Below are 12,179 nucleotides of genomic sequence, written 5' to 3' on the forward strand. Positions count from 1 at the left end.
ATACAAACTGAGGAGCGGGCTGTCACCTACATTTTCATTTCAGTTGGACACAAAAACCTCACCATTCAATCAGTTTCTATTTTTCCTCAGTTCACTGATCCGATATCATGATATGTTGCTTATTTGGCAAACCTTTCACTCACCCACAGCACGAAAAAATGGGTCAATTCATAATTGACAAAACAGCATTTTTCATTCCTTTAAGGTTCCAATTAAAACTAATCTGTCCTATCTAGTTCGTGTCCTGTAATTAGCATCTGAAATACATAAAACAGTTCGCAGAATTTGTGCAAAAGATAAAAATAAGTAAGAAAAGTTTGAGACGGAGCTTACATCAAGCAGCCTCACTCACTATATGAAATAGTCCTTAGAATTGTTGTTGACCTGATATTGTGTTAACGTCCTTCAGTCCTCTCACTCTGTCTCAATATGCACCAGCCATTCTTTTCTTTCTTCCCAGAAAGTTGACAAAAAAGTTGTCGTGTGTGTAGAGCAAGCTGCCATCTCCGCCTTTGGAGAGAAGAGGTCGAGTGTCAAACCTCTGTTTGGGAAATAAAATCCAACCAGGCTTATTTTGCCTCCAACTGTGGGGGTGGGCAACTTTGGTTGGACACATTGGTGGACACGGTAAAGAGTTTCCCAACAACTTTGGTCCTTGAATTCCATTGGTTTCTACATATACAAATGTAAAATTGTAGATATATGTACACACACATGTATTTGAAAGCAGAACAGATGCATCATTTTCAAAGTTTTAAAAGAAAAATAAATTAAAAATAACTTATCAGCTATTATCACTGTTAAATACAAAGAAAGTCTCATAGCGTATTAAAATAGTCAAACCAATTAAATTTATTTGTGTTTTCATATCGCTTTTGATACACTTTCTTCTGCTGACACGTATTTAGCTTCACACAAATTCTCATTCCACACTACTTCACTTTTCGCGATGGATTGACGCGTCCTTATCATTAGGCAGTCACTTGCATGTGGTGTAAGGACAGGCTTTTTGCACCGTAATCAAAAATATCTCCAATACACAAATTGCAACATTTAAACTACGACAACCTTCAAGAGAAGCTGAAAGAGGACAACACAATGAGAACGCGTGCTGATAGGGCTACAAATCGATAGTTCATTGTTCATTCTAGAATCTTCAAAGCCACTTTCTACCCACAATGCAATACTTTCAGAGCTGACGTTCTTTGCATAACGGTGATTGTGTCCTAACGTCCACTGGGAAGGACCAGGTCAGTCAAGTGGTGTATTATTAGTTTGACACTTGACAGGTGGGTGAGTAGCAGTTCGTATGTATGTATGTATGCATGTCTACTTTATCATGTTGGTATGAATTGATGCCGCTTCTAGTGTAGTTGACACATGTGATGAAATGTGTATAACGCTGAAAGGTGTTTCATGCAACAGCGAATATTTGAACGACAAAGAAAGGTGGACGAAAGCTAGACTTTTCTCCTTGTAAATAAAACTCGCAATAAAAAGTACACCTTCGCTGGGGAGCATATTGAAGCAGGGTGGCGGATTGAACTTAGTAAATGAATCGTTCAACTAACATACTGGATTTATCCAAAAGAAGGAAATAGACCCTATCGTACCTTTTTAAAATGAAGCGCAGAGAAATATTATACCTCCAAGTATCAACAAACTGCAGTTCACATGCAGCTCATGGCGTTGGATTTGGGTTCAGGACGAGAACGGCATATTAGAAATATCTGTTATGGTACCGTGTTTCTGCATTGTGTCGCCTCCTCCAAGTTTTGGGGCATCGCCAAGTGGGATAGCATGTACGGTAGTGAAAGCTGGAAGACTAAACAAACCAGAAGCATTCCAACCAGAGTGCATAGAGTGACGAACGGACGGAAGGGTTTGGTTGTGATGGGAATTGTGACCGAGCAAGCTCTGCTATTTTACCAAGTACGAGTTCTTGTGTCGTTCCATCATCGGTGGTGGTGGTGGTGGTAAAAGGAGAGAAAGTCCCACGCTCTGGATCACTCGACCACGGAACAAAGGAGGGAATGGAGCTCTCTCACTGCTTTCTCCTGCTCAATCGTCCCAAGTTCAGTCTCTTGGAAAATTCGACACAGTTAACCCGCTCCTTCTACATAACTGGAAATCAGTACAAAATAAGCTCGCGTTAAGCAGATGAAAACCATATTTCTTCCCCTAAATTTAAATTCGAACGACTACCCTCAAACCCTCAAATCTTTGTTATAAGTCGTGACTATTTCAAGTTTTATTTTTTAATGCCCACATTTTTGCCCCTTAAAATCTCGGACTCTCAGAATAACCATAATCTAGTGTTTAAATTGTCAACCAAATTGGGGAAAAATTGCGATTAAAAAAATCAAATCAGAGGCATCACCGTCACGATCTCAAATTCCCAATGCAGTAATAAATAAGCCATTTCAAATTGCATTTTCGTCGTACAGTGTTTGTGAAATTGTGTTGTGCTGGAAATTACGACCTCTGCTGTGTGTTGTTCTAGTTGCGAAACTTGTTAGAAGTGTATCATCCTTGTACGTATCGAAGATCTTCTGCTAATAAATCATCGCTGGAACTGAAAGTAGATTTAGTTAATAAATAAATGGTGTTGGCTGTTGATGATAAGTAAGCAGTGGTGTGTGGAAGAATAGGAAACTAGATGAAACACCAATTAATTACTTGCAGAATACCGCTGGGAAATAAACACTGAGTTTGTCCATCCAACTGTTCTTCTGATTTATCCAGCAGCGTTGTATTGGGCTTGGAAATTATACATGTAAGTTTGATAAATAGAAATGCACGAACCGTACGAATATATGTTCTGTCTTATCAAAGCTCTGTTTTACATAGTGTTGCCGCATGAACGCACAGTGAATTTCATGCAATATGTATTTACATATGAATATGTGTGGATTTATCACTGATGAACAAACTGTCTTTACATGAAACAAGTTCACAAACCATTTTTTTGCTCACAATATTAGAGGTAGTTGCAGTTTTATTTGACAATTACACCTCGAGGAGGGCATAGTCAAACATACTTTCACTTTGACGTACTTATCCTTTGTGCACACATTTGGAGTAACAATCACAATAAGAGTAAAAAAAAGTGCAGCTTTTTTCTCGTACGAGTTTGCAGTCTACAGCATTGAGAGGAGAGCATTATGGTTTTCTTTGATAGGAAAGAAATTCTCTTGCCATTGGAACTGGTCTGTGTTTTTTCAGTGGTATTGGAATTTGTATTCGTATGTTGGGACAGTAGTCTGTAATAGATTGGACGGGGGCTGGAAGGATAAAGATACTCAAGAACTACAAAATAACGGAACAAGTTAACTTGTCGAAAGTCGACTACGTAGTATTCTTTCTCTCATCGCGGATCCACAATGTTCAAAAAGTACACTTTTTCTTTGGCTTATTCAGTGAGTGATCCTTTGGGAGACTAAACCAAAAAGAAAGAAAATGTGTAGTTTTGATAAAGAATCAGTGTAGGTGCAGACATGCTTGTTTATTTTTCGAATCAACAGAACGTGTACGTACAATACGTACAACTTTAGTGGACCAACCGTCCCTCATTTGGCTCATTTCCTGCTCCCGTCATCAACATACTAATAAGGATCGCCCCTCAATTTGTCGTGTTACGTACTGATCGGTGATCCCTCATCAACTCGTTACGCTCTGCCTGCATCTAGCAAGTATCTACCTTGTGATTAATTGGGACGTATATATATATATATTTACTACATAAATAAATACATAAATAAATATCAAAACCAAGTGTTCATTTAGCGCACACTACATTTAGGCAACCATTCTTATCTTTCTACTTTTAGTAGAAAGGAATAGGGAGCTTCCGGCAATTTTTATAATTAATTTATATTGATTTAATCGTCATCTTAATATTAACAAACTTTATGGGTTTTGGGGATTTTAGATAAAATGCATACTTACTTATAAGGCATAGGCTACAAACAGCTAAGATTTATGACATCTCGGGACCAAATTATTAAGGTACAAGAAAATTCTTCTAATTTTTGGTGCAATGCAACAGGGGAAAGTGTGTACCGTTCCTAACGTTGCTCAGCCTATAAATAAGTATCTAGAGAGATTCCAGTAAGAATAATAAGACAAATTTCTTAGTCTTAGTTCTCACGATTCCTGGAATTCTTGAGTGAAAGCAATAAGTGAAGTATGGAGTCTGTCTGGCCATGTGAATGAGAGCTTCTGGGCTGCCTGGCGTGGTACTTGTCTTTTTATCCCAGACTTAGTTGAGTGAAGTATATGGATACTCTCGTAAGTGGGTGCGAATGGCAGAAAACTGTTGCAATGACGCTTCACACGACGAAACTGTATGTACAAGTGCTCAACTACTTTCCCTTGTGTTCGTATCAAGTAGTTCGGTCGGTCTGAGAAGGCGGCAGGAACTTTCCTTGAGTTTGCTGCTTGGCTCCTCCAAGTAAGTCTCACACATTATACGAATTTCACACACAATGACTAGTAGTTTCCGTCCGATGCAGAAACGGTCCCTCCGCCATTTCCCAAATGAACTCACTTGCCCACATTAGTTAACGACTGTATGAACTCGGACCAATTTGGGGAAGAGTTGAGCTGGGATGGAATCAAGATGACATGCAGGATGTGGAAGTGAATGTCTTTATTATGCCTCCTACGCTGGGAGTAAACCTTGAAAAGAAAGTTTGGTTGATGACGGCGTGCGCGTTGCTTATTACACCACAATTAAGGGGTGTAAAAGTTTTCGTAACAAGGCTCTATTTTTCAAGAACATACACAAACGAGCTGCACTGTGTACGTAGTCGTCTAGCATCTCTTTTGTAGCAGCGACAGACGAAAAGAATTCCGCGTGAAACTTTCTCTCCAATTTTGTTTAAAATGTTATCAATAAAATAGTATCTCCATCCATTGCTTCTTCAACGTAGGAGTGAATACCATTTACATAAGCGTGGCTTAAAAATGCAGACGCAAGTTCACAAAAATCTCACTCCCACACATTGCACTGTGTGTAACGCACTGATTACTTAAATTATGCACAGCGCCGTTTGCACTGTGAAAAAACTTTATTAAAACTCTTACCAAATGAAAGTCCAAGAGAAACTTTCTATGGTTTGTATATAACTGACTTAAAAATTTAGCATCTACTTCAGCTTGTCAGCGTCTGAGTTTTAAATAGAAAAATATTGTCTTAATTTTAATACTTTTGAAGTTGAAATTCATCACAAACTTTCTCATTTCTGTCGTCATAAAATCGTTACCATAAAGTCTTTCGCATGCATGCTTTCACTTTTGCTGGATAGGCATGTATGTGTAACAGCTACTGTTGTAAAGTCACTGCACTTTATTTTATTAAGAATGATGAAAGTGCAGCTTTTGAGAACTATTTTTACATATTACTGGGTTGCACATAGAAATAGAAGATATAGAAATACGAAAAGCACTGTGAAACAAAAAATACATTTTACATTTTATTTTCAGAACGCCGTTTGTTATACTTTCAAAAAAAATTATAACACATCTGCTTTACTTTTATTCCAGGCAGGAAGGAAAAAGCTATCCATTTTCTCTCCCCAGTTTTTCATCGGCCTCAACATCACAGGAAAATAAGCATAGTGTTGAGTGCTAGTGAAAGTACAAACTTGTTTTATATTCGATGAATTGAATCTGACATACCGAAGACGGATGATGGACTGTGCTATCAAAGAAGAGTCCAAACCAACGTTCAGTCCTACTCACCTACCGCGACTGCAACTCTGTGCATGAGTGATGTGTTGAAAATTGAGAGGTTCCTCGCCTCTGCATTTGGACAAATTTTAAATTAATATACATGTCCCGAAGAACCCGAGAAACAACAATTTCAGCAGCAATAAACCGGAACAGTATGAAAAGAATGAATTTCTGAGTTTGCTTTCATCATTGTGCATTCTCGCAGACAAGAGGACAGGAACAGATAGGACGAGCATGGAAAAAGTACCTCCGTACGCATGCATGTACACTGAAACAGAATTTCGTCGTGAAATTATTCCCCTCACATCACAACACCACCAACGACAAAAACCTTTCTTAAACGTCTATTTGCCAAAATAAAATTCCAAATCTCCAATAAATCCTCCGTCAGTCTAGAATTTGCCTGAAAACCTCAAAACATGATTGCGCATAAGCCATTTGAATAAATCATGCCGACGGTCCCAATGTGTAGGAAAGAAAACGACAAAATGTGGGGCAAGTAAACGACAAGATTTAGTGGAAAAGGTTAGAATAACACTGATAAATTAATATTCTCTCCAACGCGCTGCTTTTAGTGCAAGCACCTCCTCAACGTTGAGAATATACGAGCATCGCATACCTACGTACGTACGTACATATATATCACTACACATACACACATAGACACAAATATATACCAGTGAGCCCCACCACTTGTTTACTTTCTCCTCTTAACTGATGGCTGACTTTATTTCATGTGATCCAACTTGGCGATAAAGCCCAGTCTTCAATCAGCGGTGGTGAAAGTGCCAGACGAGACCGTGGACGCTTTACTCTACTTTCTTATCTCCAGAGACGAGAGGGAGACGTGAATTGTTTCAAGTCTGTCAAGAGTGACAAGAGTTTAACCGTTTCACCCACCAAACACCGCAGTGCAATTGACTCCCTGGCGTCCCCTGCAAAACATGACGTGACCATGTTTTAACTTGTGCCGTAACCTACTTTTGAGAAACTTTGAAAGCTGATTACTGAGGCGCAACTAATTGACTCTGACCAGTGGTGTCGACCACAAATATGGAATAACTCTTGTATATATCAATAATAGACTATGGGCATCGACCGACCCATGCACCACAGATGTACATACAAGTGTGCATGCGGTAATATTTCGAGAAGTTGGCGAAATAACTTTGCAATTATGTTGTCATCCAGGTTTCCTTCAAAATTGGCAATGCAGCTCACCTTGGACACATGTCAACTTGTATGATGTCAAGCCAAAACCATACTGCAATATCATCAAATTTGAACCATTAGCTTGAAATAAACAGGAAATGCCTGTTGCAGAGTGTCAATTAAAATCAAAACTTGTATAAAGTAAACAAGCACTGTTCATTTGTGGTGTGTGAATACCGAATGCTTTTAGTTGTTCCAACGTTACCATCCATTGTTTCAGGAGTTTGAAATATTTAGTTGTCAATAAAACTAAAAAAAATCTTCCAGACTCTCCTCCTTCTCCAAACTTGTATATGTACCTTGAGTTCCAAAGACTAGGAAACATGGGAAAATACGAAGACCACGAAACTGACGGCTGGAATTTAACTGCGAAAATAAAAACATCTTGCTCACGCAGAGTTTATCATGGGAGCAGTATCAGTGTTTTATTTGTGATGGTATTGACATTTTGTTGTTTTGCGTTGAATGTAAAGTGGGCGTTTGCAGCGTCGTCATCCTCCCCCTCGCACGTTTCGGCGGGTGTCATTAGCAGTGAGTATAATAACAGGTTGGACGAAAGTTTACAACAATTACACCAGCACAATGATGTACGACCACAGGAGGATGAGTCCTTTCTCCTCAATGAAGTTGACGACGACGTTCAATGTAAGTTGTTTAATTCTATTCAATTCAATAATGGATTATCCTCGGTTCTTTGTTTGCTGCATGCTCTCCTGCTCGCTTAATTTGTCATGCAGAATGGCACATCATCTAATTCCACTGTCTGCACAACAGACAAATAGGCATGATTGATGGAAAATTAAACGAGACGACCAGAAATTAAGTGCATATTAAAACAAAGAGTATGTGTGCAGTCGAGTACTTCCTCATGACATTTACCTTCTGCATATGTACAAATCTACTAGCAGGTATACAGGCATACTCGTACCTTTGTAGCCACATATGTATTACCTATTTGAACTGAGCACACCTTTGATGCCTTTGTGTTAGGCATATAGCGACGACATGAGAAGCACATAAACTCCCACATACATACAACATTATTGGATCTACTCTTCAGGTCTCAAAATGATTCGGTGACAGTGTGGCATGTTCGGGTTAAATGTGACATATAATGCCAAATAAATTGTGTTTGAGCAAATACCACCGAGTTGGACGGGAAGGTTGTAAAGGACGACGGCGAAGTCGAATATGATTCTGGTGTGCAATTCACATTTCAAAAGATAACCCCCGCTGATCCTCTCCGATATCCAGCTGACTGTCTCCCAATTTATTTACCTAGTTGTTCTTTATTTGTTCCTCCATGGCCATTGGGCAACTCTTTATTTCACTCTGTTCTGTGTGATTCATTCAAGTTCTGAGCATTGCACTGTGAAAGGAGAAATAATAATTCAGGGGAGCACATTTGTAAGCCTCGATGAGACGCATGTACATATTCCCTGTCGTCCAGGTATCATTCCCAGATAATTTAAATTTCAGTTTGAAGTCTACAATGATTAAACTTGTATCCGATAATGGAATTGCATATGAAACGACGGTGCGTATAAATGAATGATGGCCCTTCCTCAATCACAACTCGCAACTCATGACTCGGTGCCGTCTATGCAATCCCACAAATTCCCTCGTTAATAACGGTGCCTTTGAATTTGGGGGAGAAAGGACACACATATGGACAATTTGGTTTAGGAGAAGAATCATGCTATCATACGTTCTCATTTGCCTAAACAAGCTTTTCAGGTGGTCGATGTAATAATGGTTCCTCTCCGCCGTAGATGTTTTACGCAGGCATCGTGTCGTAGTGTAATCTAGACAGGAGGGAGAAATTGTAAGTAGTTTGCCACACGATTTTGTCATAATTAATTCATTCTTTTTGATTAGTGCAGTCTTTCCCTGCATCCCGTGCTTGGCGGAGCGTGAGCATGATGCCATGTTGCAAACTTCCTCTGCTCCCTGCTCACTTGCGAGTTAACGAGTTAAAGGGAATTTACCTGTGCCACCTTTCACAAATAAATACATATGTGCGGATATTCTCCACTACGACGGTTTTTCCCACACTAGAAACCACTACACACATCCACTTCATACAACAATGTGCACTACTGCAATATCCACCATACATACGTATATACCAACATTCAAATGCATGCATGTATGTGTAGATTATCGTTCAGGGAACACAAAATCAGAGGTTCAAGCTTGTTATTAAGTACTTACGATTACGAATTGCACTACCAACTATGCCCTCAGTGGGGCAGTATCCATCATAATCAAATTGCAAGGAGGAAACAGCCACACGAGGGAGTCGCTCATATTTTGTCATGTGGGATTTCCTTGGGAAGTAATTAGCCAACTGGTTTAAATTTTAATATGCAAACTCAATTCTACTTAAACTGAGTGGGAAATTGTTCCGGAGATGATTCGAAATGTGTCCACATTAAATTAAGTAGCAAGCGACTCAAATTCTTTGCTTTTGGGCATTGAGTGCTCCGTTGGGATTTCCAAATGACTTTATTCTACTATTACCTCTATGAATTGTTCTTCCGCCCGGATTAAAGGTGCATTAAAACTGTGCTTTATAACCGGAGATGTATTTTCTCTATATATGTGTGCACGTATGTCCATACGAATTACGGACCCATTTGAGTAACCCACATACAATTTAGACAGAACTTGAGATTGAGTTACATAACTTGATTGTATCACAGTTGTCTAACAAAAAACTTTTGTGCAGAATTTTACCAATTCTTTTTTACCAACATTGCGAAATACGTAACCACCGTTGACTTCATATGTGAATGATTTGTAGCCTAACCAAGGGTGGCAGTATTAGCAATGGGAAGCATTAGCAATGTCATAATAACGCCAGGGAAATGAGACCATGGGAGTCATGCATGCATGCATCAAGCTCATTTCAGGACTTACTGGGAACCCATTAATATCACGAACATGAAACGATATATCGGGCGAGAAACTGAATAAAACTCCTCCTGAAAATACTGCTCAAGTTCCTCCACGATAATCGAGGTTGTGTGTTGCATACCCCATTGTGCAAGATGTATACGATATATATGAGGTCTTAATGCAGACACCCAGGTATCAACTTTGTTCACCGTCACGATTTTCAACCTATGTGTAAATTTTATCATATTTTTATTTGATTTGACATTTCTAACCTGTTTCGACGGGAAAGCGACCAGCACTCAATTTGGCTTTCATACAAAAAAATAAACACACTGTTTCAGGAGAAAGCATTTTAGCGCAGAATGACAGCCATCAACAGCAATATCCCATCGTTGTTTAATATTTTTAGAAACGCTGAGACGTCCAGGATTTGAGATGGAAATCCCATAATTACAGTTTAATTACATTCCTTATTGCAGTATGAAGCCGAGCTTAAGGTTTATGACGGGAGCTAACGATTCCCGAGATTTTCAAACTTTTTTCAGAATGGGTTCAGATGAAGAGCAGATGCATTTTATTGAGAAGTTGAAGATTCGATCGGACTTTGCTGCATTGCTCCTTTGATTCTAATGCGTTCGTGAGAATCTTAGCATTACCATGATCATCCTCTTCCTTCTCCTGTGTGCGTGATATTTGCGACCACGGCTGCTTTCACCAAGCAATCTTGTGTCTAACGGTTCACTGAGCATCAACTAAAGTTTATCCATCCTCAATCTTCATTTCATTCCACGTATAAATGAATATTATATTACTACCCATCTACCCTTTCTCTCGGCGGGCTCATTTTCTCCGGGGCAGACAGGGCGAATCCAATATCCCAATTTGAAATGAAGCATGAAGAAGACGCAAAACAAATGCATCTTAAATTACTTGGGTTCTCCTCGCGTGCTCATTAAGCGTCCATCTCCTTCAGCAACATCATCCTTTCATGAGGAAGACAAAAAACTAGATTTTCGAAAGGAATTGGGAGTATCATCACAAACTTCTCCCGCTGCATTATTGTAGCAGTAAAACGTGATTATATAAGTGACGGTGATGAGTGGGGTGAATGGAAGAGGAGGAATTAGATTGGATGACAGACGATGATTTGCGAGATCTCCTGATTAGATTGATCATCAATTTTTTCACAGCTGTCTTCCCATCTACTTTTGTACATACGTTCATACGTAGGCATTATTCCTCAGAGATTTCTAAGCAACTCCAAACAGACGTCTTGTTCCCTGAGACGTACGCAAGTGGGCGAGAACAAGTCGAACCCATATACATGGACATATTGTCCAGAGAGATATAATATTATTAATTAAGAGCTCACTGTTCTTCCCCAAATTTGCAACTCAACTCTGATCTTGACAGATGTTTGTTTGAGCTTGTGAGTGGGAACACAGAGTAATCCAATCTCAATTAAAGTTGAATGAAAGATATTGTGAATCTAAATTCGAGCAGAAAATGAATGAACAAGGGAAACACAAATGTTGAGTTGAGTGAAACTGGTAGGCAGCAAAAGTTTTGAGATTTAGTCGAGGAGAAAGTTTCTGACTGTCAATGAACTGTCTGCTACGCCTAAAATGTTAAATGTGCGCACTCAACCCCATCCAACTTACGTACATGTGTGATTCATGATGACGACGGTCTCCCAGGAACGGAAGTCCTGTTGCACCCTACTTATTTACCATCTAAGTTGACTCGTGAAGCATGTTTGGATAAGCAGTAATTCGACTGGTATTTTAATCCATGTGGCAACTTTGGGGTATTTCAAATCACTACCCAAACCCACACACAAGCGCTTTTGTTCTGAACTTATGGTATACACGTTGGTGAAATCACGGTTCATTATCCTGGTAACTGAGCAGCCTTGGAATATGGATCCAAGTTTGTGAAATAAACTAGACAAAACGAAGCGAGTTGTGGAGGAGTTGTTGAACAGGGAAGGAAAATGTATAGATCTGCACCATAGGATGCACCAGCAACAGCAAGGGGGATGGTGAAACATGATGTTTAACAATTGTACATATACCTTTTATTTACCAAACCAGCAGGAATCTTAATTCAACCAAGTCCAAAGATGCTTCCCTTCCTCTTGCAGTATTTTGCTACCTCAAGATTAACTTGGTGGAAGGTTGAAACATCCAAGTGAACAAACACAAACAAGGGAAGGAGACCACTAAGCAGAAGGAGTAAAATATCGTAATTCTTGTTAAGTCCTATGGTTGGTGTGTAATACGAGATAATGCAGCCCAGTGGTTACTGCTCGAGAAGGAAACATAATGGAG

The 12,179-nt window shown here is 39.4% G+C and overlaps 1 protein-coding gene across 2 annotated transcripts in view; it reads left to right on the plus strand.

Moving 5' to 3' along the window:
• Nucleotides 1–1,999: 1,999 nt before the first annotated feature.
• LOC110844711 overlaps nucleotides 2,000–12,179 on the plus strand; it is an 82,025-nt gene continuing 71,845 nt past the window's right edge. For both annotated transcript variants that reach the window (XM_035847960.1, XM_022090982.2), the window contains exons 1-2: nucleotides 2,000–2,776; nucleotides 5,548–7,593. In XM_035847960.1, the coding sequence (XP_035703853.1) occupies nucleotides 7,242–7,593 (352 nt within the window). In that variant the 5' untranslated portion in view covers nucleotides 2,000–2,776; nucleotides 5,548–7,241. The remainder of the gene's footprint in view (nucleotides 2,777–5,547; nucleotides 7,594–12,179) is intronic.

This window comes from Folsomia candida, unplaced genomic scaffold (genome assembly GCF_002217175.1).
Source record: "Folsomia candida strain VU population unplaced genomic scaffold, ASM221717v1 Fcan01_Sc002, whole genome shotgun sequence".
Taxonomy (NCBI): domain Eukaryota; kingdom Metazoa; phylum Arthropoda; class Collembola; order Entomobryomorpha; family Isotomidae; genus Folsomia; species Folsomia candida.